We start from the raw sequence: 27,829 nt of genomic DNA on the forward strand, positions 1-27,829 counted from the left end.
GCTAGAGGCTACCTGGGGGACCTTTGCCATTCCGCACAGCGCTAGCAAGCAAAGAGCTTCGGGGAATATCGGATTTCGTGAGCGAAATGGCTTCTCTGAAGATGGTGATAGTCGGTCTGGTGGTGTGCAGTGTCACGTCCAGAGGTGAGTCAAATAATCATCACTCACCACTACACACAGAGACCCATAGACTCACCACTACACAGAGAGACATAGACTCACCACTACACAGAGACCCATAGACTCACCACTACACAGAGACCCATAGACTCACCACTACACACAGAGACCCATAGACTCACCACTACACACAGAGACCCATAGACTCACCACTACACAGACACCCATAGACTCACCACCACTACACAGAGACCCATAGACTCACCACTACACACAGAGACCCATAGACTCACCACTACACACAGAGACCCATAGACTCACCACTACACACAGAGACCCATAGACTCACCACTACACAGACACCCATAGACTCACCACCACTACACAGAGACCCATAGACTCACCACTACACAGAGACCCATAGACTCACCACCACTACACAGAGACCCATAGACTCACCACCACACAGAGACCCATAGACTCACCACTACACAGAGACCCATAGACTCACCACTACACAGAGACCCATAGACTCACCACTACACAGAGACCCATAGACTCACCACTACACAGAGACACATAGACTCACCACTACACAGAGACACATAGACTCACCACCACTACACAGAGACCCATAGACTCACCACTACACACAGAGACCCATAGACTCACCACTACACAGAGACCCATAGACTCACCACTACACAGAGACCCATAGACTCACTACTACACAGAGACTCATAGACTCACCACTACACACAGAGACCCATAGACTCACCACTACACAGAGACCCATAGACTCACCACTACACAGAGACCCATAGACTCACCACTACACACAGAGACACATAGACTCACCACTACACAGAGACCCACAGACTCACCACACACAGAGACCCATAGACTCACCACTACACACAGAGACCCATAGACTCACCACTACACAGAGACCCATAGACTCACCACCACACAGAGACCCATAGACTCACCACCACTACACAGAGACCCATAGACTCACCACTACACACAGAGACCCATAGACTCACCACTACACAGAGACTCATAGACTCACCACCACACATAGACCCATAGACTCACCACTACACACAGAGACCCATAGACTCACCACTACACAGAGACCCATAGACTCACCACTACACATAGACACCCATAGACTCACCACTACACAGAGACCCATAGACTCACCACTACACACAGAGACCCATAGACTCACCACCACTACACAGAGACCCATAGACTCACCACTACACAGAGACCCATAGACTCACCACTACACACAGAGACACATAGACTCACCACTACACAGAGACCCACAGACTCACCACACACAGAGACCCATAGACTCACCACTACACACAGAGACCCATAGACTCACCACCACTACACAGAGACCCATAGACTCACCACTACACACAGAGACACATAGACTCACCACCACTACACAGAGACCCATAGACTCACCACTACACAGAGACCCATAGACTCACCACCACTACACAGAGACCCATAGACTCACCACCACTACACAGAGACCCATAGACTCACCACTACACAGAGACCCATAGACTCACCACTACACAGAGACCCATAGACTCACCACTACACAGAGACCCATAGACTCACCACTACACAGAGACCCATAGACTCACCACTACACACAGAGACCCATAGACTCACCACTACACACAGAGACCCATAGACTCACCACCACACAGAGACCCATAGACTCACCACTACACAGAGACCCATAGACTCACCACTACACACAGAGACCCATAGACTCACCACTACACAGAGACCCATAGACTCACCACTACACACAGAGACCCATAGACTCACCACTACACAGAGACCCATAGACTCACCACTACACAGAGACCCATAGACTCACCACTACACACAGAGACCCATAGACTCACCACTACACAGAGACCCATAGACTCACCACTACACAGAGACCCATAGACTCACCACACAGAGACCCATAGACTCACCACTACACAGAGACCCATAGACTCACCACTACTACACAGAGACCCATAGACTCACCACTACACAGAGACCCATAGACTCACCACTACACAGAGACCCATAGACTCACCACCACACAGAGACCCATAGACTCACCACCACTACACAGAGACTCATAGACTCACCACTACACAGAGACCCATAGACTCACCACTACACAGAGACCCATAGACTCACCACTACACAGAGACCCATAGACTCACCACTACACAGAGACCCATAGACTCACCACTACACAGAGACCCATAGACTCACCAGTACACAGAGACCCATAGACTCACCACTACACAGAGACCCATAGACTCACCACTACACAGAGACACATAGACTCACCACTACACAGAGACTCATAGACTCACCACCACTACACAGAGACCCATAGACTCACCACTACACACAGAGACCCATAGACTCACCACTACACAGAGACCCATAGACTCACCACCACTACACAGAGACCCATAGACTCACCACCACACACAGAGACCCATAGACTCACCACCACACACAGAGACCCATAGACTCACCACTACACAGAGACCCATAGACTCACCACTACACAGAGACCCATAGACTCACCACTACACACAGAGACCCATAGACTCACCACTACACAGAGACACATAGACTCACCACCACTACACAGAGACCCATAGACTCACCACCACACATAGACACCCATAGACTCACCACTACACAGAGACACCCATAGACTCACCGCTACACAGAGACCCATAGACTCACCACTACACAGAGACCCATAGACTCACCACTACACACAGAGACCCATAGACTCACCACTACACAGAGACCCATAGACTCACCACTACACAGAGACCCATAGACTCACCACTACACAGAGACCCATAGACTCACCACTACACAGAGACCCATAGACTCACCACTACACAGAGACCCATAGACTCACCACCACTACACAGAGACCCATAGACTCACCACCACACATAGAAACCCATAGACTCACCACTACACAGAGACACCCATAGACTCACCGCTACACAGAGACCCATAGACTCACCACTACACAGAGACCCATAGACTCACCACTACACACAGAGACCCATAGACTCACCACTACACAGAGACCCATAGACTCACCACTACACAGAGACCCATAGACTCACCACTACACAGAGACCCATAGACTCACCACTACACAGAGACCCATAGACTCACCACTGTACAGAGACCCATAGACTCACCACTACATAGAGACCCATAGACTCACCACCACTACACAGAGACCCATAGACTCACCACTACACACAGAGACCCATAGACTCACCACCACACAGAGACCCATAGACTCACCACCACTACACAGAGACCCATAGACTCACCACTACACAGAGACCCATAGACTCACCACTACACAGAGACCCATAGACTCACCACCACTACACAGAGACCCATAGACTCACCACTACACACAGAGACCCATAGACTCACCACTACACACAGAGACCCATAGACTCACCACCACTACACAGAGACCCATAGACTCACCACTACACAGAGACTCATAGACTCACCACCACTACACAGAGACCCATAGACTCACCACTACACAGAGACCCATAGACTCACCACCACTACACAGAGACCCATAGACTCACCACTACACAGAGACCCATAGACTCACCACCACTACACAGAGACCCATAAACTCACCACTACACACAGAGACCCATAGACTCACCACCACTACACAGAGACCCATAGACTCACCACTACACACAGAGACCCATAGACTCACCACTACACACAGAGACCCATAGACTCACCACCACACAGAGACCCATAGACTCACCACATAGACACCCATAGACTCACCACTACACAGAGACTCATAGACTCACCACTACACACAGAGACTCATAGACTCACCACCACACAGAGACCCATAGACTCACCACTACACAGAGACCCATAGACTCACCACTACACACAGAGACACATAGACTCACCACTACACAGAGACCCATAGACTCACCACTACACAGAGACCCATAGACTCACCACTACACAGAGACCCATAGACTCACCACTACACAGAGACCCATAGACTCACCACTACTGCACAGAGATCCATAGACTCACCACTACACAGAGACCCACAGACTCACCACTACACAGAGACCCATAGACTCACCACCACACAGAGACCCATAGACTCACCACTACACAGAGACCCATAGACTCACCACCACACAGAGACCCATAGACTCACCACTACACACAGAGACCCATAGACTCACCACTACACAGAGACCCATAGACTCACCACCACTACACAGAGACTCATAGACTCACCACTACACACAGAGACCCATAGACTCACCACTACACACAGAGACCCATAGACTCACCACCACTACACAGAGACCCATAGACTCACCACCACACAGAGACCCATAGAGTCACCACTACACAGAGACCCATAGACTCACCACCACTACACAGAGACCCATAGACTCACCACCACACATAGACACCCATAGACTCACCACTACACAGATACACCCATAGACTCACCGCTACACAGAGACCCATAGACTCACCACTACACAGAGACCCATAGACTCACCACTACACAGAGACTCATAGACTCACCACTACACAGAGACCCATAGACTCACCACCACACAGAGACCCATAGACTCACCACATAGACACCCATAGACTCACCACTACACAGAGACCCATAGACTCACCACTACACAGAGACCCATAGACTCACCACTACACAGAGACCCATAGACTCACCACTACACAGAGACCCATAGACTCACCACTACACAGAGACCCATAGACTCACCACTACACAGAGACACATAGACTCACCACTACACAGAGACCCATAGACTCACCACTACACAGATACCCATAGACTCACCACTACACAGAGACCCATAGACTCACCACTACACAGAGACCCATAGACTCACCACTACACATAGACACCCATAGACTCACCACCACACAGAGACCCATAGACTCACCACTACACAGAGACCCATAGACTCACCACTACACAGAGACCCATAGACTCACCACTACTACACAGAGACCCATAGACTCACCACTACACAGAGACCCATAGACTCACCACTACACACAGAGACTCATAGACTCACCACTACACAGAGACCCATAGACTCACCACTACACAGAGACCCATAGACTCACCACCACACAGAGACCCATAGACTCACCACTACACAGAGACCCATAGACTCACCACTACACAGAGACCCATAGACTCACCACCACTACACAGAGACCCATAGACTCACCACCACTACACAGAAACCCATAGACTCACCACTGTACAGAGACCCATAGACTCACCACTACACAGAGACCCATAGACTCACCACTACACAGAGACCCATAGACTCACCACCACTACACAGAGACCCATAGACTCACCACCACTACACAGAGACTCATAGACTCACCACCACACAGAGACCCATAGACTCACCACTACACAGAGACCCATAGACTCACCACCACTACACAGAGACTCATAGACTCACCACTACACACAGAGACCCATAGACTCACCACTACACACAGAGACCCATAGACTCACCACCACTACACAGAGACCCATAGACTCACCACTACACAGAGACCCATAGACTCACCACTACACAGAGACCCATAGACTCACCACTACACACAGAGACCCATAGACTCACCACTACACAGAGACCCATAGACTCACCACTATACAGAGACCCATAGACTCACCACTATACAGAGACCCACAGACTCACCACTACACAGAGACCCATAGACTCACCACTACACAGAGACCCACAGACTCACCACTACACAGAGACCCATAGACTCACCACTACACAGAGACCCATAGACTCACCACTATACAGAGACCCATAGACTCACCACTACACAGAGACCCATAGACTCACCACTACACAGAGACCCATAGACTCACCATTACACAGAGACCCATAGACTCACCACTACACAGAGACCCATAGACTCACCACCACTACACAGAGACCCATAGACTCACCACTACACACAGAAACCCATAGACTCACCACTACACAGAGACCCATAGACTCACCACCACACAGAGACCCATAGACTCACCACTACACAGAGACCCATAGACTCACCACCACTACACAGAGACCCATAGACTCACCACCACACAGAGACCCATAGACTCACCACCACACAGAGACCCATAGACTCACCACTACACAGAGACCCATAGACTCACCACTACACACAGAGACACATAGACTCACCACTACACAGAGACCCACAGACTCACCACTACACAGAGACCCATAGACTCACCACTACACAGAGACCCAGAGACTCACCACTACACAGAGACCCATAGACTCACCACTACACAGAGACCCATAGACTCACCACCACACAGAGACCCATAGACTCACCACCACACAGAGACCCATAGACTCACCACCACACAGAGACCCATAGACTCACCACTACACAGAGACCCATAGACTCACCACTACACAGAGACCCATAGACTCACCACTACACAGAGACCCATAGACTCACCACTACACAGAGACCCATAGACTCACCACTACACAGAGACCCATAGACTCACCACTACACAGAGACCCATAGACTCACCACCACACAGAGACCCATAGACTCACCACTACACAGAGACCCATAGACTCACCACCACACAGAGACCCATAGACTCACCACTACACAGAGACCCATAGACTCACCACTACACAGAGACCCATAGACTCACCACTACACACAGAGACTCATAGACTCACCACTACACAGAGACCCATAGACTCACCACTACACAGAGACCCATAGACTCACCACTACACAGAGACCCATAGACTCACCACCACTACACAGACACCCATAGACTCACCACTACACAGAGACCCATAGACTCACCACTACACAGAGACCCATAGACTCACCACCACACAGAGACCCATAGACTCACCACTACACAGAGACCCATAGACTCACCACTACACAGAGACCCATAGACTCACCACTACACAGAGACCCATAGACTCACCACTACACAGAGACCCATTGACTCACCACTACACAGAGACCCATAGACTCACCACTACACAGAGACCCATAGACTCACCACTACACACAGAGACCCATAGACTCACCACTACACAGAGACCCATAGACTCACCACCACTACACATAGACCCATAGACTCACCACTACTACACAGAGACCCATAGACTCACCACCACACAGAGCCCCATAGACTCACCACTACACACAGAGACCCATAGACTCACCACTACACAGAGACCCATAGACTCACCACTACACAGAGACCCATAGACTCACCACCACTACACAGAGACCCATAGACTCACCACTACACAGAGACCCATAGACTCACCACTACACAGAGACCCATAGACTCACCACTACACAGAGACCCATAGAACCACCACTACACAGACACCCATAGACTCACCACTACACAGAGACCCATAGACTCACCACTACTGCACAGAGATCCATAGACTCACCACTACACATAGACCCATAGACTCACCACTACACAGAGACCCATAGACTCACCACCACTACACAGAGACCCATAGACTCACCACTACTGCACAGAGATCCATAGACTCACCACTACACAGAGACCCATAGACTCACCACTACACAGAGACCCATAGACTCACCACCACACAGAGACCCATAGACTCACCACTACACAGAGACCCATAGACTCACTACTACACAGAGACCCATAGACTCACCACTACACAGAGACCCATAGACTCACCACTACACAGAGACCCAAAGACTCACCACTAAACAGAGACCCACAGACTCACCACTACACAGAGACCCATAGACTCACCACTACACAGAGACCCATAGACTCACCACTACACAGAGACCCATAGACTCACCACTACACAGAGACCCATAGACTCACCACCACACAGAGACCCATAGACTCACCACTACTACACAGAGATCCATAGACTCACCACCACACAGAGACCCATAGACTCACCACCACACAGAGTCCCATATACTCACCACTACACAGAGACCCATAGACTCACCACTACACAGAGAACCATAGACTCACCACTACACAGAGACCCATAGACTCACCACTACACAGAGACCCATAGACTCACCACCACACAGAGACCCATAGACTCACCACTACACAGAGACCCATAGACTCACCACCACACAGAGAACCATAGACTCACCACTACACAGAGACCCATAGACTCACCACTACACAGAGACCCATAGACTCACCACTACACAGAGACCCATAGACTCACCACCACTACTCAGAGACCCATAGACTCATCACCACTATACAGAGACCCATAGACTCACCACTACACAGAGACCCATAGACTCACCACTCACCACTACACAGAGACCCATAGACTCACCACTACACAGAGACCCATAGACTCACAACTACACAGAGACCCATAGACTCACCACCACACAGAGACCCATAGACTCACCACTACACAGAGACCCATAGACTCACCACTACACAGAGACCCATAGACTCACCACTACACAGAGACTCATAGACTCACCACTACACAGAGACCCATAGACTCACCACCACACAGAGACCCATAGACTCACCACTACACAGAGACCCATAGACTCACCACTCACCACTACACAGAGACCCATAGACTCACCACTACACAGAGACCCATAGACTCACCACTACACAGAGACCCATAGACTCACCACTACACAGAGACCCATAGACTCACCACTATACAGAGACCCATAGACTCACCACTACACAGAGACCCATAGACTCACCACTACACAGAGACCCATAGACTCACCATTACACAGAGACCCATAGACTCACCACTACACAGAGACCCATAGACTCACCACCACTACACAGAGACCCATAGACTCACCACTACACACAGAAACCCATAGACTCACCACTACACAGAGACCCATAGACTCACCACCACACAGAGACCCATAGACTCACCACTACACAGAGACCCATAGACTCACCACCACTACACAGAGACCCATAGACTCACCACCACACAGAGACCCATAGACTCACCACCACACAGAGACCCATAGACTCACCACTACACAGAGACCCATAGACTCACCACTACACACAGAGACACATAGACTCACCACTACACAGAGACCCACAGACTCACCACTACACAGAGACCCATAGACTCACCACTACACAGAGACCCAGAGACTCACCACTACACAGAGACCCATAGACTCACCACTACACAGAGACCCATAGACTCACCACCACACAGAGACCCATAGACTCACCACCACACAGAGACCCATAGACTCACCACCACACAGAGACCCATAGACTCACCACTACACAGAGACCCATAGACTCACCACTACACAGAGACCCATAGACTCACCACTACACAGAGACCCATAGACTCACCACTACACAGAGACCCATAGACTCACCACTACACAGAGACCCATAGACTCACCACTACACAGAGACCCATAGACTCACCACCACACAGAGACCCATAGACTCACCACTACACAGAGACCCATAGACTCACCACCACACAGAGACCCATAGACTCACCACTACACAGAGACCCATAGACTCACCACTACACAGAGACCCATAGACTCACCACTACACACAGAGACTCATAGACTCACCACTACACAGAGACCCATAGACTCACCACTACACAGAGACCCATAGACTCACCACTACACAGAGACCCATAGACTCACCACCACTACACAGACACCCATAGACTCACCACTACACAGAGACCCATAGACTCACCACTACACAGAGACCCATAGACTCACCACCACACAGAGACCCATAGACTCACCACTACACAGAGACCCATAGACTCACCACTACACAGAGACCCATAGACTCACCACTACACAGAGACCCATAGACTCACCACTACACAGAGACCCATTGACTCACCACTACACAGAGACCCATAGACTCACCACTACACAGAGACCCATAGACTCACCACTACACACAGAGACCCATAGACTCACCACTACACAGAGACCCATAGACTCACCACCACTACACATAGACCCATAGACTCACCACTACTACACAGAGACCCATAGACTCACCACCACACAGAGCCCCATAGACTCACCACTACACACAGAGACCCATAGACTCACCACTACACAGAGACCCATAGACTCACCACTACACAGAGACCCATAGACTCACCACCACTACACAGAGACCCATAGACTCACCACTACACAGAGACCCATAGACTCACCACTACACAGAGACCCATAGACTCACCACTACACAGAGACCCATAGAACCACCACTACACAGACACCCATAGACTCACCACTACACAGAGACCCATAGACTCACCACTACTGCACAGAGATCCATAGACTCACCACTACACATAGACCCATAGACTCACCACTACACAGAGACCCATAGACTCACCACCACTACACAGAGACCCATAGACTCACCACTACTGCACAGAGATCCATAGACTCACCACTACACAGAGACCCATAGACTCACCACTACACAGAGACCCATAGACTCACCACCACACAGAGACCCATAGACTCACCACTACACAGAGACCCATAGACTCACTACTACACAGAGACCCATAGACTCACCACTACACAGAGACCCATAGACTCACCACTACACAGAGACCCAAAGACTCACCACTAAACAGAGACCCACAGACTCACCACTACACAGAGACCCATAGACTCACCATTACACAGAGACCCATAGACTCACCACTACACAGAGACCCATAGACTCACCACCACTACACAGAGACCCATAGACTCACCACTAAACACAGAAACCCATAGACTCACCACTACACAGAGACCCATAGACTCACCACCACACAGAGACCCATAGACTCACCACTACACAGAGACCCATAGACTCACCACCACTACACAGAGACCCATAGACTCACCACCACACAGAGACCCATAGACTCACCACCACACAGAGACCCATAGACTCACCACTACACAGAGACCCATAGACTCACCACTACACACAGAGACACATAGACTCACCACTACACAGAGACCCACAGACTCACCACTACACAGAGACCCATAGACTCACCACTACACAGAGACCCAGAGACTCACCACTACACAGAGACCCATAGACTCACCACTACACAGAGACCCATAGACTCACCACCACACAGAGACCCATAGACTCACCACCACACAGAGACCCATAGACTCACCACCACACAGAGACCCATAGACTCACCACTACACAGAGACCCATAGACTCACCACTACACAGAGACCCATAGACTCACCACTACACAGAGACCCATAGACTCACCACTACACAGAGACCCATAGACTCACCACTACACAGAGACCCATAGACTCACCACTACACAGAGACCCATAGACTCACCACCACACAGAGACCCATAGACTCACCACTACACAGAGACCCATAGACTCACCACCACACAGAGACCCATAGACTCACCACTACACAGAGACCCATAGACTCACCACTACACAGAGACCCATAGACTCACCACTACACACAGAGACTCATAGACTCACCACTACACAGAGACCCATAGACTCACCACTACACAGAGACCCATAGACTCACCACTACACAGAGACCCATAGACTCACCACCACTACACAGACACCCATAGACTCACCACTACACAGAGACCCATAGACTCACCACTACACAGAGACCCATAGACTCACCACCACACAGAGACCCATAGACTCACCACTACACAGAGACCCATAGACTCACCACTACACAGAGACCCATAGACTCACCACTACACAGAGACCCATAGACTCACCACTACACAGAGACCCATTGACTCACCACTACACAGAGACCCATAGACTCACCACTACACAGAGACCCATAGACTCACCACTACACACAGAGACCCATAGACTCACCACTACACAGAGACCCATAGACTCACCACCACTACACATAGACCCATAGACTCACCACTACTACACAGAGACCCATAGACTCACCACCACACAGAGCCCCATAGACTCACCACTACACACAGAGACCCATAGACTCACCACTACACAGAGACCCATAGACTCACCACTACACAGAGACCCATAGACTCACCACCACTACACAGAGACCCATAGACTCACCACTACACAGAGACCCATAGACTCACCACTACACAGAGACCCATAGACTCACCACTACACAGAGACCCATAGAACCACCACTACACAGACACCCATAGACTCACCACTACACAGAGACCCATAGACTCACCACTACTGCACAGAGATCCATAGACTCACCACTACACATAGACCCATAGACTCACCACTACACAGAGACCCATAGACTCACCACCACTACACAGAGACCCATAGACTCACCACTACTGCACAGAGATCCATAGACTCACCACTACACAGAGACCCATAGACTCACCACTACACAGAGACCCATAGACTCACCACCACACAGAGACCCATAGACTCACCACTACACAGAGACCCATAGACTCACTACTACACAGAGACCCATAGACTCACCACTACACAGAGACCCATAGACTCACCACTACACAGAGACCCAAAGACTCACCACTAAACAGAGACCCACAGACTCACCACTACACAGAGACCCATAGACTCACCACTACACAGAGACCCATAGACTCACCACTACACAGAGACCCATAGACTCACCACTACACAGAGACCCATAGACTCACCACCACACAGAGACCCATAGACTCACCACTACTACACAGAGATCCATAGACTCACCACCACACAGAGACCCATAGACTCACCACCACACAGAGTCCCATATACTCACCACTACACAGAGACCCATAGACTCACCACTACACAGAGAACCATAGACTCACCACTACACAGAGACCCATAGACTCACCACTACACAGAGACCCATAGACTCACCACCACACAGAGACCCATAGACTCACCACTACACAGAGACCCATAGACTCACCACCACACAGAGAACCATAGACTCACCACTACACAGAGACCCATAGACTCACCACTACACAGAGACCCATAGACTCACCACTACACAGAGACCCATAGACTCACCACCACTACTCAGAGACCCATAGACTCATCACCACTATACAGAGACCCATAGACTCACCACTACACAGAGACCCATAGACTCACCACTCACCACTACACAGAGACCCATAGACTCACCACTACACAGAGACCCATAGACTCACAACTACACAGAGACCCATAGACTCACCACCACACAGAGACCCATAGACTCACCACTACACAGAGACCCATAGACTCACCACTACACAGAGACCCATAGACTCACCACTACACAGAGACTCATAGACTCACCACTACACAGAGACCCATAGACTCACCACCACACAGAGACCCATAGACTCACCACTACACAGAGACCCATAGACTCACCACTCACCACTACACAGAGACCCATAGACTCACCACTACACAGAGACCCATAGACTCACCACCACACAGAGACCCATAGACTCACCACCACACAGAGACCCATAGACTCAACACACAGACACACACATAGACACACACACAGACACACGCACAGACACACACACCGCGGTGACGTCACGGAATATGCATAATTAATAGTGGGCGTGCCTCATGAATAATTAGGAGATATTTGAGCCTCATGAATAATTAATCAGATGCCCCCTTGTGATGAATATTTAATGAGGCCAGCGAGTTTGGTGAGAATTTGTTCTTAGATGTCGCTTCAGATCCGTTTTTCAGGCTACCTGGGGCAGCTTTGTCCGTGTGTCTGTGGGTGGGTGAGTGGGTGGGTGAGTGGGTGGGTGGGTGGGTGAGTGAGTGAGTGGGTGGGTGGGTGAGTGAGTGAGTGGGTGAGTGGGTGGGCGAGTGAGTGGGTGAGTGAGTGGGCGAGTGAGTGGGCGAATGGGTGGGTGAGTAGGTGGGTGAGTGGGTGGGTGGTTGAGTGGGTGGGTGGCTGAGTGGGTGAGTGGGTTGGTGAGTGGGTGAGTGTGTAGGTGACTGAGTGAGTGAGTGGGTGGGTGGGTGAGTGGGTGGGTGAGTGGGTGGGTGGGTGAGTGGGTGAGTGAGTGAGTGAGTGGGTGAGTGAGTGGGTGAGTGAGTGGGTGGGTGGGTGAGTGGGTGAGTGGGTGGGTGAGTGGGTGGGTGGGTGAGTGGGTGAGTGGGTGAGTGAGTGAGTGAGGGGTGAGTGAGTAGTGAGTGGGCGAGTGAGCGGGTGGGTGAGTGAGTGGGTGAGTGAGTGGGTGGGTAGGTGAGTGAGTGGGTGGCTGGGTGAGTGGGTGAGTGAGTGAGTGAGTGGGTGGGTGGGTGAGTGGGTGAGTGAGTGGGTGGGTGGGTGAGTGGGTGGGTGGGTGAGTGAGTGGGTGAATGAGTGGGTGAGTGGGTGGGTGGGTGAGTGGGTGAGTGAGTGAGTGGGTGAGTGGGTGAGTGGGTGAGTGGGTGAGTGAGTGAGTGGGTGGGTGAGTGGGTGGATGAGTGAGTGAGGGGTGAGTGAGTAGTGAGTGGGCGAGTGAGCGAGTGGGTGGGTGAGTGGGTGAGTGAGTGGGTGGGTAGGTGAGTGAGTGGGTGGCTGGGTGAGTGGGTGAGTGAGTGAGTGAGTGGGTGGGTGGGTGAGTGGGTGAGTGAGTGGGTGGGTGGGTGAGTGGGTGGGTGGGTGAGTGAGTGGGTGAATGAGTGGGTGAGTGGGTGGGTGGGTGAGTGGGTGAGTGAGTGAGTGAGTGGGTGGGTGGGTGAGTGGGTGAGTGGGTGAGTGGGTGAGTGGGTGAGTGAGTGAGTGGGTGGGTGAGTGGGTGGATGAGTGAGTGGGTGAGTGAGTGGGTGAGTGAGTGGGCGAGTGAGTGGGCGAATGGGTGGGTGAGTAGGTGGGTGAGTGGGTGGGTGATTGGGTGAGTGAGTTGGTGAGTGTGTGAGTGAGTCGGTGGGTGAGTGAGTGAGTGTGTGGGTGAGTGTGTGAGTGAGTGGGTCTGTGAGTGGGTAAGTAACTGAGTGGGTGAGTGGGTGGGTGAGTGGCTGGGTGGGTGAGTGGGTGAGTGATTGAGTGGGTGAGTGAGTGAGAGAGTGAGTGGGTGGGTGAGTGGGTGGGTGAGTGGGTGAGTGGGTGGGAGAGTGGGTGGGTGAGTGGGTGGGTGAGTGGGTGGGAGAGTGAGTGGGTGGGTGAGTGGGTGAGTGGGTGGGTGAGTGGATGGGTGAGTGAGTGAGTGGGTGGGTGGGTGAGTGGGTGAGTGAGTGAGTGAGTGGGTGAGGGAGTGGGTGAGTGGGTGAGTGGGTGAGTGGGTGAGTGAGTGAGTGAGGGGTGAGTGAGTTGTGAGTGGGCGAGTGAGCGGGTGGGTGGGTGAGTGGGTGAGTGAGTGGGTGGGTAGGTGAGTGAGTGGGTGGCTGGGTGAGTGGGTGAGTGAGTGAGTGGGTGGGTGGGTGAGTGGGTGAGTGAGTGGGTGGGTGAGTGGGTGGGTGGGTGAGTGAGTGGGTGGGTGAGTGGGTGAGTGGGTGGGTGGGTGAGTGGGTGAGTGAGTGGGTGAGTGGGTGAGTGGGTGAGTGGGTGGGTGGGTGAGTGGGTGGGAGAATGAGTGGTTGAGTGAGTGAGTGGGCGAGTGAGTGGGCGAATGGGTGGGTGAGTAGGTGGGTGAGTCGATGGGTGGGTGGTTGAGTGGGTGGGTGGGTGGCTGAGTGGGTGAGTGGGTTGGTGAGTGGGTGAGTGTGTAGGTGACTGAGTGAGTGAGTGGGTGGGTGTTTGGGTGAGTGAGTGGGTGAGTGAGTGGGTGAGTGAATGGGTGGGTGAGTGGGTTGGTGAGTGGGTGGGTGGGTGAGTGGGTGAGTGGGTGAGTGGGTGGGTGGGTGAGTGGGTGAGTGGGTGGGTGAGTGGGTTAGTGGGTCGGTGGGTGAGTGGGTAAGTGAGTGAGTGGGTGGGTGAGTGAGTGAGTGGGTGAGTGAGTGAGTGGGTGAGTGAGTGAGTGGGTGGGTGAGTGAGTGTGTGAGTGATTGAGTGTGTGGTTGAGTGGGTGAGTGATTGAGTGAGAGAGTGAGTTGGTGGGTGAGTGAGTTGGTGAGTGGGTGGGTGGGTGAGTGGGTGAGTGGGTGGGTGGGTGAGTGGGTGAGTGGGTGGGTGAGTGGGTTAGTGGGTCGGTGGGTGAGTGGGTAAGTGAGTGAGTGGGTGGGTGAGTGAGTGAGTGGGTGAGTGAGTGAGTGAGTGGGTGAGTGAGTGAGTGGGTGAGTGAGTGATTGAGTGTGTGGTTGAGTGGGTGAGTGATTGAGTGAGAGAGTGAGTGGGTGAGTGAGTGAGTTGGTGGGTGGGTGAGTGGGTGGGTGAGTGGGTGGGTGAGTGGGTGGGTGAGTGGGTGGGTGAGTGGGTGGGTGAGTGGGTGGGTGAGTGGGTGGGTGGGTGAGTGGGTGAGTGGGTGGGTGAGTGGCTGGGTGGGTGAGTGGGTGAGTGAGTGGGTGAGTCGCTACGCTGCGCTATGAACCTGGCGACCCGGGTTCGATTCCCGCTCACGGCCAACACCACCACGTGACGATTATCTGAGCCGGTCCTGGGCCTCCCCTAGGTCGACTCAGCCTCAAATGAGTACCTGGTGTAGCTGTGTAGTAAACATCACCACTGGGGAGACAAAGGCGGTCGGGCGTGGTGCTGGCCACCCACCCCCTCGTGTACCGATCCGGCCTTCATAGGTGCTCGCTAACAGCACTTGCCCCTACAGTCTGTTAAGGCTATATGGGGGATCTTTGGTCTTTGCCTGTCACGTGGTCTCTGCTCTGCAGGCTTCTCCGATTGGCCAATCCCCCCGGCAACTGCAGCCAATGGGATCGTCGCTGGCGAGGTGAATGGATCACCATCATCATCAGTAGTGGTATTATCATCATCATCATCTTCAGTAGTAATATCATCATCAGTAGTAGCATCATCATCAGTAGTAGTAGCATCATCATCAGTAGTAGTATCATCATCATCAGTAGTAGTAGTATCATCATCATCAGTAGTATCATCATCATCAGTAGTAGTATCATCATCATCATCAGTAGTAGTAGTAGTATCATCATCATCAGTAGTATCATCATCATCAGTAGTAGCATCATCATCAGTAGTAGCATCATCTTCATCAGTAGTAGTATCATCATCATCAGTATTAGATTCACCATCAGTAGTTCCATCATCATCATCAGTAGTAGTATCATCATCAGTAGTAGTATCATCATCATCAGTATCATCATCATCAGTAGTAGTATCATCATCATCAGTAATAGCATCATCATCATCATCAGTATTAGTATCATCATCAGCAGTAGTATCATCATCATCAGTATCATCATCATCATCAGTAGTAGTATCATCATCATCATCAGTAATAGTATCATCATCAGTAATAGTATCATCATCAGTAGTAGAATCATCATGTGGAGTAGCATTACACTATACACTTCATCATACACTACACTATACACTACACTATACACTACTACACTATTCACTACACTATACACTACACTATACACTACACTATACACTACTACACTATACACTACACTACACACTATACACTTCACCATACACTACACTTTAAACTACACTATACACTACACTATACACTACTACACTACATCATCCACTACACTATACACTACACTACACACTACTATACTACACTATACACAACTACACTATACACAACTACACTATACACTATACACTACACTATATACTACACTATACACTTCACCATACACTACTACACTACACTATACACTACACTACCCACTACACTATACACTACTACACTATACACTACACTATGCACTACACTTTACACTACACTATGCACTACTACACTACACACTACACTATACACTACTACGCTATACACTACACTATACACTACACTATACACTATACACTACACTATACACTACACTATACACTACACTATACACTACACTACACTATACACTACACTATACACTACACCATACACCACACTATACAGTACACTACACTATACACTACACTATACACTACACTATACACTACTACACTATGCACTACACAATACACTACACCATACACCACACTATACACTACACTACACTATATACTACTACACTATACACTACACTATACACTACACCATACACTACACTATACACTACACTACACTATACACTACACCATACACTACACTATACACTACACTATACACTACACTATACACTACACCATACACTACACTTTACACTACACCATACACTACACTATACACTACACTACACTATACACTACACTATACATTACACTATACACTACACTATACACTACTATACAGTATACACTACTACACTACACTATACACTACACTATACACTACTACACTATACACTACTACACTATACACTACACTACTATACACTACTACACTATACACTACTACATTATACACTACACTATACACTACTACACTACACTACTACACTATACACTACTACACTACACTATGCACTACACCATACACTACACTATACACTACACTATACAGTACACTATACACTACACTGTACACTACACTAAACCCTACTACACTATACACTACTATACACTATACACTACTATACACTACACTATATTACTTCACCATACACTACTACACTACACTATACACTACACTACATTATACACTATACACTACACTATACACTACACTGAACACTACTACACTACACTATACACTTCACCATATACTACTATACTATACACTACTACACTATACACTACTACACTACACTATACACTTCATCATACACTACTACACTATACACTATTACACTACTACACTACACTATACACTTCATCATATACTACTACACTATACACTACTACACTATACACTACTACACTACACTATACACTACACTATACACTACTACACTATACACTACTACACTATACACTACTACACTATACAATACTACACTATACACTACACTATACACTACACTGTACACTACTACACTATACACTACTACACTATGCACTACACTATACACTACACTATACACTACTGCACTACACTATACACTTTACCACACACTACTACACTACACTATACACAACACTATACACTACATTATACACTACTACACTACACTATACACTTTACCACATACTACTACACAACACTACTACACTACACTATGCACTACACTATACACTACTCCACTGTGTGAGTCTCTGTGTGTCTCTGTGTGTCTCTGTGTGTGTCTCTGTGTGTCTCTGTGTGTGTCTGTGTGTCTCTGTGTGTCTCTGTGAGTCTCTGTGTGTGTCTGTGAGTGTCTCTGTGTGTCTCTGTGTGTCTCTGTGTCTCTGTGTGTCTCTTTGTGAGTCTCTGTGAGTCTCTGTGTGTGTCTCCGTGTGTGTCTCTGTGAGTCTCTGTGTGTGTCTGTGAGTGTCTCTGTGTGTGTCTCTGTGTGTGTCTCTGTGTGTCTCTGTGTGAGTCTCTGTGTGTCTCTGTGTGTCTCTGTGAGTCTCTGTGTGTCTTTGTGTGAGTCTCTGTGTGTCTCTGTGTGTGTCTCTGTGTGAGTCTCTGTGTCTGTCTCTGTGTGAGTCTCTGTGTGTGTCTCTGTGTGAGTCTCTGTGTGTCTCTGTGTGTCTCTGTGTCTCTGTGTGTCTCTCTGTGAGTTTCTGTGAGTCTCTGTGTGTCTCTGTGTGAGTCTCTGTGAGTCACTGTGTGTGTCTCTGTGTAAGGCTCTGTGAGTCTCTGTGTGTGTCTGTGTGTGTCTCTGTGTGTCTCTGTGTGTTTCTCTGTGTGTCTCTGCGTGTCTTTGTGTGTGTCTCTGTGTCTCTGTGAGTCTCTGTGTGTGTCTCTGGCGGTGTCTCTGTGTGTCTCTCTGTGTGTCTGTGTGTGTCTCTGCGTGTCTCTGTGTGTCTCTGTGTCTCTGTGTGTCTCTGTTTGTCTCTGTGTGAGTCTCTGTGTGTCTCTGTTTGTCTCTGTGTGTGTCTCTGTGTGAGTCTCTGTGTGTCTGTGTGTGTCTGTGTGAGTCTGTGTGTGTCTCTGCGTGTGTATCTGTGAGTCTCTGTGAGTCTCTGTGTGAGTCTCTGTGTGTCTCTGTGTGAGTCTCTGTGTGTCTCTCTGTGAGTCTCTGTGTGTCTCTGTGTGAGTCTCTGTGAGTCACTGTGTGTGTCTCTGTGTGTCTCTGTTTGTCTCTGTGTGTATCTCTGTGTGTGTCTGTGTGTGTCTCTGTGTGTGTCTCTGTGGGAGTGTCTGTTTAAGTCTCTGTGTATGTCTCTGTGTGTGTCTCTGTGTGTGTCTGTGAGTCTCTGTGTGTGTCTGTGAGTCTCTGTGAGTCTCTGTGTGTCTCTGTGTGTGTCTCTGTGTGTGTCTGTGAGTCTCTGTGTGTTTCTGTGTGTCTCTGTGTGTGTCTCTGTGTGAGTCTCTGTATGTGTCTGTGTGTGTGTCTCTGTGTGTCTGTGAGTCTCTGTGTCTCTGTGTGTCTCTGTGAGTCTCTGTGTGTCTCTGTGTGTCTCTGTGTGTGTCTCTGTGTGTGTCTCTGTGAGTCTCTGTGTGTCTGTGAGTCTCTGTGTCTCTGTGTTTCTGTGTCTCTGTGTGTGTCTCTGTGTGTCTCTGTGTGTCTCTGTGAGTCTCTGTGTGTGTCTCTGTGTGTGTCTCCGTGTGAGTCTCTGTGTGAGTCTCTGTGTGAGTCTCTGTGTGTGTCTCTGTGTGTGTCTCTGTGTGTCTCTGTGTGTGTCTCTGTGTGTCTCTGTGTGTCTCTGTGTCTCTGTGAGTCTCTCTGTGTCTCTGTGTCTCTGTGTGTGTCTCTGTGTGTCTCTGTGTGTCTCTGTTTGTCTCTGTGTGAGTCTCTGTGTGTCTCTGTTTGTCTCTGTGTGTGTCTCTGTGTGAGTCTCTGTGTGTCTGTGTGTGTCTGTGTGAGTCTGTGTGTGTCTCTGCGTGTGTATCTGTGAGTCTCTGTGTGAGTCTCTGTGTGTCTCTGTGTGAGTCTCTGTGTGTCTCTCTGTGAGTCTCTGTGTGTCTCTGTGTGAGTCTCTGTGAGTCACTGTGTGTGTCTCTGTGTGTGTCTCTCTGTGTCTCTGTGTGTGTCTCTGTGTAAGTCTCTGTGAGTCTCTCTGTGTGTCTGTGTGTGTCTCTGTGTGTCTCTGTGTGTGTCTCTGTGTCTCTGCGTGTCTTTGTGTGTATCTCTGTGTCTCTGTGAGTCTCTGTGTGTGTCTCTGTGTGTGTCTCTGTGTGTCTCTCTGTGTGTCTGTGTGTGTCTCTGCGTGTCTCTGTGTGTCTCTGTGTCTCTGTGTGTCTCTGTTTGTCTCTGTGTGTATCTCTGTGTATCTCTGCGTGTGTCTGTGTGTGTCTCTGTGTGTGTCTCTGTGGGAGTGTCTGTGTAAGTCTCTGTGTATGTCTCTGTGTGTGTCTCTGTGTGTGTCTGTGAGTCTCTGTGTGTGTCTGTGAGTCTCTGTGAGTCTCTGTGTGTCTCTGTGTGTGTCTCTGTGTGTGTCTGTGAGTCTCTGTGTGTCTCTGTGTGTCTCTGTGTGTGTCTCTGTGTGAGTCTCTGTATGTGTTTGTGTGTGTGTCTGTGAGTGTCTCTGTGTGTGTCTCTGTGTGTGTCTCTGTGTGTCTCTGTGTGAGTCTCTGTGTGTCTCTGTGTGTCTCTGTGAGTCTCTGTGTGTCTTTGTGTGAGTCTCTGTGTGTCTCTGTGTGTGTCTCTGTGTGAGTCTCTGTGTCTGTCTCTGTGTGAGTCTCTGTGTGTGTCTCTGTGTGAGTCTCTGTGTGTCTCTGTGTGTCTCTGTGTCTCTGTGTGTCTCTCTGTGAGTTTCTGTGAGTCTCTGTGTGTCTCTGTGTGAGTCTCTGTGAGTCACTGTGTGTGTCTCTGTGTAAGGCTCTGTGAGTCTCTGTGTGTGTCTGTGTGTGTCTCTGTGTGTCTCTGTGTGTTTCTCTGTGTGTCTCTGCGTGTCTTTGTGTGTGTCTCTGTGTCTCTGTGAGTCTCTGTGTGTGTCTCTGGCGGTGTCTCTGTGTGTCTCTCTGTGTGTCTGTGTGTGTCTCTGCGTGTCTCTGTGTGTCTCTGTGTCTCTGTGTGTCTCTGTTTGTCTCTGTGTGAGTCTCTGTGTGTCTCTGTTTGTCTCTGTGTGTGTCTCTGTGTGAGTCTCTGTGTGTCTGTGTGTGTCTGTGTGAGTCTGTGTGTGTCTCTGCGTGTGTATCTGTGAGTCTCTGTGAGTCTCTGTGTGAGTCTCTGTGTGTCTCTGTGTGAGTCTCTGTGTGTCTCTCTGTGAGTCTCTGTGTGTCTCTGTGTGAGTCTCTGTGAGTCACTGTGTGTGTCTCTGTGTGTCTCTGTTTGTCTCTGTGTGTATCTCTGTGTGTGTCTGTGTGTGTCTCTGTGTGTGTCTCTGTGGGAGTGTCTGTTTAAGTCTCTGTGTATGTCTCTGTGTGTGTCTCTGTGTGTGTCTGTGAGTCTCTGTGTGTGTCTGTGAGTCTCTGTGAGTCTCTGTGTGTCTCTGTGTGTGTCTCTGTGTGTGTCTGTGAGTCTCTGTGTGTTTCTGTGTGTCTCTGTGTGTGTCTCTGTGTGAGTCTCTGTATGTGTCTGTGTGTGTGTCTCTGTGTGTCTGTGAGTCTCTGTGTCTCTGTGTGTCTCTGTGAGTCTCTGTGTGTCTCTGTGTGTCTCTGTGTGTGTCTCTGTGTGTGTCTCTGTGAGTCTCTGTGTGTCTGTGAGTCTCTGTGTCTCTGTGTTTCTGTGTCTCTGTGTGTGTCTCTGTGTGTCTCTGTGTGTCTCTGTGAGTCTCTGTGTGTGTCTCTGTGTGTGTCTCCGTGTGAGTCTCTGTGTGAGTCTCTGTGTGAGTCTCTGTGTGTGTCTCTGTGTGTGTCTCTGTGTGTCTCTGTGTGTGTCTCTGTGTGTCTCTGTGTGTCTCTGTGTCTCTGTGAGTCTCTCTGTGTCTCTGTGTCTCTGTGTGTGTCTCTGTGTGTCTCTGTGTGTCTCTGTTTGTCTCTGTGTGAGTCTCTGTGTGTCTCTGTTTGTCTCTGTGTGTGTCTCTGTGTGAGTCTCTGTGTGTCTGTGTGTGTCTGTGTGAGTCTGTGTGTGTCTCTGCGTGTGTATCTGTGAGTCTCTGTGTGAGTCTCTGTGTGTCTCTGTGTGAGTCTCTGTGTGTCTCTCTGTGAGTCTCTGTGTGTCTCTGTGTGAGTCTCTGTGAGTCACTGTGTGTGTCTCTGTGTGTGTCTCTCTGTGTCTCTGTGTGTGTCTCTGTGTAAGTCTCTGTGAGTCTCTCTGTGTGTCTGTGTGTGTCTCTGTGTGTCTCTGTGTGTGTCTCTGTGTCTCTGCGTGTCTTTGTGTGTATCTCTGTGTCTCTGTGAGTCTCTGTGTGTGTCTCTGTGTGTGTCTCTGTGTGTCTCTCTGTGTGTCTGTGTGTGTCTCTGCGTGTCTCTGTGTGTCTCTGTGTCTCTGTGTGTCTCTGTTTGTCTCTGTGTGTATCTCTGTGTATCTCTGCGTGTGTCTGTGTGTGTCTCTGTGTGTGTCTCTGTGGGAGTGTCTGTGTAAGTCTCTGTGTATGTCTCTGTGTGTGTCTCTGTGTGTGTCTGTGAGTCTCTGTGTGTGTCTGTGAGTCTCTGTGAGTCTCTGTGTGTCTCTGTGTGTGTCTCTGTGTGTGTCTGTGAGTCTCTGTGTGTCTCTGTGTGTCTCTGTGTGTGTCTCTGTGTGAGTCTCTGTATGTGTTTGTGTGTGTGTCTCTGTGTGTCTGTGAGTCTCTGTGTCTCTGTGTGTCTCTGTGAGTCTCTGTGTGTCTCTGTGTGTCTCTGTGTGTGTCTCTGTGTGTGTCTCTGTGAGTCTCTGTGTGTCTGTGAGTCTCTGTGTATCTGTGTGAGTCTGTGTGTCTCTGTGTGTCTCTGTGTGTGTCTCTGTGTGTGTCTCTGTGAGTCTCTGTGTGTCTGTGAGTCTCTGTGTCTCTGTGTCTCTGTGTGTCTCTGTGTGTCTCTGTGAGTCTCTGTGTGTGTCTCTGTGTGTCTCTGTGTGAGTCTCTGTGTGTCTCTCTGTGAGTCTCTGTGTGTCTCTGTGTGAGTCTCTGTGAGTCACTGTGTGTGTCTCTGTGTGTCTCTGTTTGTCTCTGTGTGTATCTCTGTGTGTGTCTGTGTGTGTCTCTGTGTGTGTCTCTGTGGGAGTGTCTGTTTAAGTCTCTGTGTATGTCTCTGTGTGTGTCTCTGTGTGTGTCTGTGAGTCTCTGTGTGTGTCTGTGAGTCTCTGTGAGTCTCTGTGTGTCTCTGTGTGTGTCTCTGTGTGTGTCTGTGAGTCTCTGTGTGTTTCTGTGTGTCTCTGTGTGTGTCTCTGTGTGAGTCTCTGTATGTGTCTGTGTGTGTGTCTCTGTGTGTCTGTGAGTCTCTGTGTCTCTGTGTGTCTCTGTGAGTCTCTGTGTGTCTCTGTGTGTCTCTGTGTGTGTCTCTGTGTGTGTCTCTGTGAGTCTCTGTGTGTCTGTGAGTCTCTGTGTCTCTGTGTTTCTGTGTCTCTGTGTGTGTCTCTGTGTGTCTCTGTGTGTCTCTGTGAGTCTCTGTGTGTGTCTCTGTGTGTGTCTCCGTGTGAGTCTCTGTGTGAGTCTCTGTGTGAGTCTCTGTGTGTGTCTCTGTGTGTGTCTCTGTGTGTCTCTGTGTGTGTCTCTGTGTGTCTCTGTGTGTCTCTGTGTCTCTGTGAGTCTCTCTGTGTCTCTGTGTCTCTGTGTGTGTCTCTGTGTGTCTCTGTGTGTCTCTGTTTGTCTCTGTGTGAGTCTCTGTGTGTCTCTGTTTGTCTCTGTGTGTGTCTCTGTGTGAGTCTCTGTGTGTCTGTGTGTGTCTGTGTGAGTCTGTGTGTGTCTCTGCGTGTGTATCTGTGAGTCTCTGTGTGAGTCTCTGTGTGTCTCTGTGTGAGTCTCTGTGTGTCTCTCTGTGAGTCTCTGTGTGTCTCTGTGTGAGTCTCTGTGAGTCACTGTGTGTGTCTCTGTGTGTGTCTCTCTGTGTCTCTGTGTGTGTCTCTGTGTAAGTCTCTGTGAGTCTCTCTGTGTGTCTGTGTGTGTCTCTGTGTGTCTCTGTGTGTGTCTCTGTGTCTCTGCGTGTCTTTGTGTGTATCTCTGTGTCTCTGTGAGTCTCTGTGTGTGTCTCTGTGTGTGTCTCTGTGTGTCTCTCTGTGTGTCTGTGTGTGTCTCTGCGTGTCTCTGTGTGTCTCTGTGTCTCTGTGTGTCTCTGTTTGTCTCTGTGTGTATCTCTGTGTATCTCTGCGTGTGTCTGTGTGTGTCTCTGTGTGTGTCTCTGTGGGAGTGTCTGTGTAAGTCTCTGTGTATGTCTCTGTGTGTGTCTCTGTGTGTGTCTGTGAGTCTCTGTGTGTGTCTGTGAGTCTCTGTGAGTCTCTGTGTGTCTCTGTGTGTGTCTCTGTGTGTGTCTGTGAGTCTCTGTGTGTCTCTGTGTGTCTCTGTGTGTGTCTCTGTGTGAGTCTCTGTATGTGTTTGTGTGTGTGTCTCTGTGTGTCTGTGAGTCTCTGTGTCTCTGTGTGTCTCTGTGAGTCTCTGTGTGTCTCTGTGTGTCTCTGTGTGTGTCTCTGTGTGTGTCTCTGTGAGTCTCTGTGTGTCTGTGAGTCTCTGTGTATCTGTGTGAGTCTGTGTGTCTCTGTGTGTCTCTGTGTGTGTCTCTGTGTGTGTCTCTGTGAGTCTCTGTGTGTCTGTGAGTCTCTGTGTCTCTGTGTCTCTGTGTGTCTCTGTGTGTCTCTGTGAGTCTCTGTGTGTGTCTCTGTGTGTGTCTCTGTGTGTGTCTCTGTGTGTCTCTGTGTGTGTCTCTGTGTGTCTCTGTGTGTCTCTGTGTCTCTGTGAGTCTCTCTGTGTCTCTGTGTCTCTGTGTGTGTCTCTGTGAGTCTCTGTGTGTCTCTGTCTGTGTGTCTCTGTGTGTGTCTCTCTCTGTGTGTCTCTGTGTGTCTCTCCGTGTCTCTGTGTCTCTGTGTGTCTCTGTCTGTGTGTCTCTGTGTCTCTGTGTGTCTCTCTGTGTCTCTGTGTCTCTGTGTGTGTCTCTGTGAGTCTCTGTGTGTCTGTGAGTCTCTGTGTGTGTCTGTGTGTCTCTGTGTGTCTGTGAGTCTCTGTGTGTGTCTCTGTGTGTCTCTCTGTGTCTCTGTGTCTCTGTGTCTCTGTGTGAAGGAGGTGACGGAGGTGAATAATGAGGAGGGGAAGGAGGTGAAGGAGGTGAAGGAGTTGAAGGAGTTGAATAATGAGGAGGTGAACGAGTTGAAGGAGGTGAAGGAGTTGAAGAATGAGGAGGTGAAGAATGAGGAGGTGAAGGAGGTGAAGGAGGTGAAGAATGAGGAGGTGAAGGAGTTGGAGCAGGTGAAGGAGGTGAAGAATGAGGAGGTGAAGGAGGTGGAGGAGGTGAAGGAGGTGAAGAATGAGGAGGTGAAGGAGTTGGAGGAGGTGAAGGAGTTGAAGAATGAGGAGGTGAAGGAGTTGGAGGAGGTGAAGGAGGTGAAGGAGGTGAAGAATGAGGAGGTGAAGGAGTTGAAGGAGGTGGAGGAGGTGGAGGAGGTGGAGACAGTCGGAGCCGGCGGGCCGCTCCGTGAGAAACGCGATCAGGATGAAGAGGTGAAGGAGTTGAAGGATGAGGAGGTGAAGGAGTTGAAGGATGAGGAGGTGAAGGAGTTGAAGAGTGAGGATGTGAAGGAGCTGAAGGAGCTGAAGGAGCTGAAGAATGAGGAGGTGAAGGAGTTTCGGAATGAGGAGGTGAATGTTGACAAAGAGGTGAAGGAGTTGCGGAATGAGGAGGTGAAGAATTTGAAGGAGCTGAAAAACGAGGAGGTGAAGGAGTTGAAGGAGCTGGAGGAGCTAAAGAACGAGGGGGCGAATGAGTTGAAGAATGAGGAGGTGGAGAATGAGGAGCTGAAGGAGCTAAAGAACGAGGAGCTGAAGAACGAGGAGGTGAAGGAGTTGAAGCATGAGGAGGTGAAGGAGTTGAGGCATGAGGAGGTGAAGGAGTTGTCCCCCTCGTCGAAGACGTCCACCTCGTCGAGAAGAGGTGGAGCGGACGAGGTGGACGGTGACGAGGAGGAGGAGGAGGAGGAGAGGGAGAGAGCCGAGGAGAACCTGGAGAATACTTACAATGGTGGTGAGCATCATCATCATCAGTATCATCATCATCAGTAGTAGTAGTATCATCATCATCATCAGTAGTAGTATCATCATCATCAGTAGTAGTAGCATCATCATCATCATCAGTAGTAGTATCATCATCATCAGTAGTAGTATCATCATCAGTAGTATCATCATCATCATCAGTAGTAGTATCATCATCAGTAGTAGTATCATCATCATCAGTAGTAGAATCATCATCATCATCAGTAGTAGAATCATCATCATCATCAGTATCATCATCAGCAGCAGTAGTAGCATCATCAGTAGTAGTATCATCATCATCAGTAGTAGTATCATCATCAGTAGTAGTATCATCATCAGTAGTAGTATCATCATCAGTAGTAGTATCATCATCAGTAGTAGTAGTATCATCATCATCAGTAGTAGCATCAT

At 49.7% G+C, this 27,829-nt stretch overlaps 1 protein-coding gene across 1 annotated transcript; it reads left to right on the forward strand.

Moving 5' to 3' along the window:
• LOC116938468 (uncharacterized) lies at window positions 1–27,456 on the forward strand. The gene is made up of 3 exons (XM_076055343.1): window positions 1–144; window positions 17,095–17,153; window positions 26,453–27,456. The coding sequence occupies exons 1-3, from the start codon at window positions 87–89 to the stop codon at window positions 27,446–27,448; spliced, it is 1,113 nt and encodes a 370-aa protein (XP_075911458.1). The 5' UTR covers window positions 1–86; the 3' UTR covers window positions 27,449–27,456.
• The last annotated feature ends 373 nt before the right edge of the window (window positions 27,457–27,829 follow it).

Source organism: Petromyzon marinus, chromosome 71 (genome assembly GCF_048934315.1).
Source record: "Petromyzon marinus isolate PM22_M1 ecotype Great Lakes invasive population chromosome 71, UKy_Petmar_22M1.pri1.0, whole genome shotgun sequence".
In the NCBI taxonomy this organism is placed as follows: domain Eukaryota; kingdom Metazoa; phylum Chordata; class Hyperoartia; order Petromyzontiformes; family Petromyzontidae; genus Petromyzon; species Petromyzon marinus.

Coding starts and splice junctions, on each gene's coding strand:
- LOC116938468 (XM_076055343.1), top strand. CDS start 87: ATGGCTTCTCTGAAGATGGTGATAGTCGGTCTGGTGGTGTGCAGTGTC. Junction 145..17,094: donor GTGCAGTGTCACGTCCAGAG/GTGAGTCAAATA, acceptor TCTGCTCTGCAG/GCTTCTCCGATTGGCCAATC. Junction 17,154..26,452: donor ATGGGATCGTCGCTGGCGAG/GTGAATGGATCA, acceptor CTCTGTGTGAAG/GAGGTGACGGAGGTGAATAA.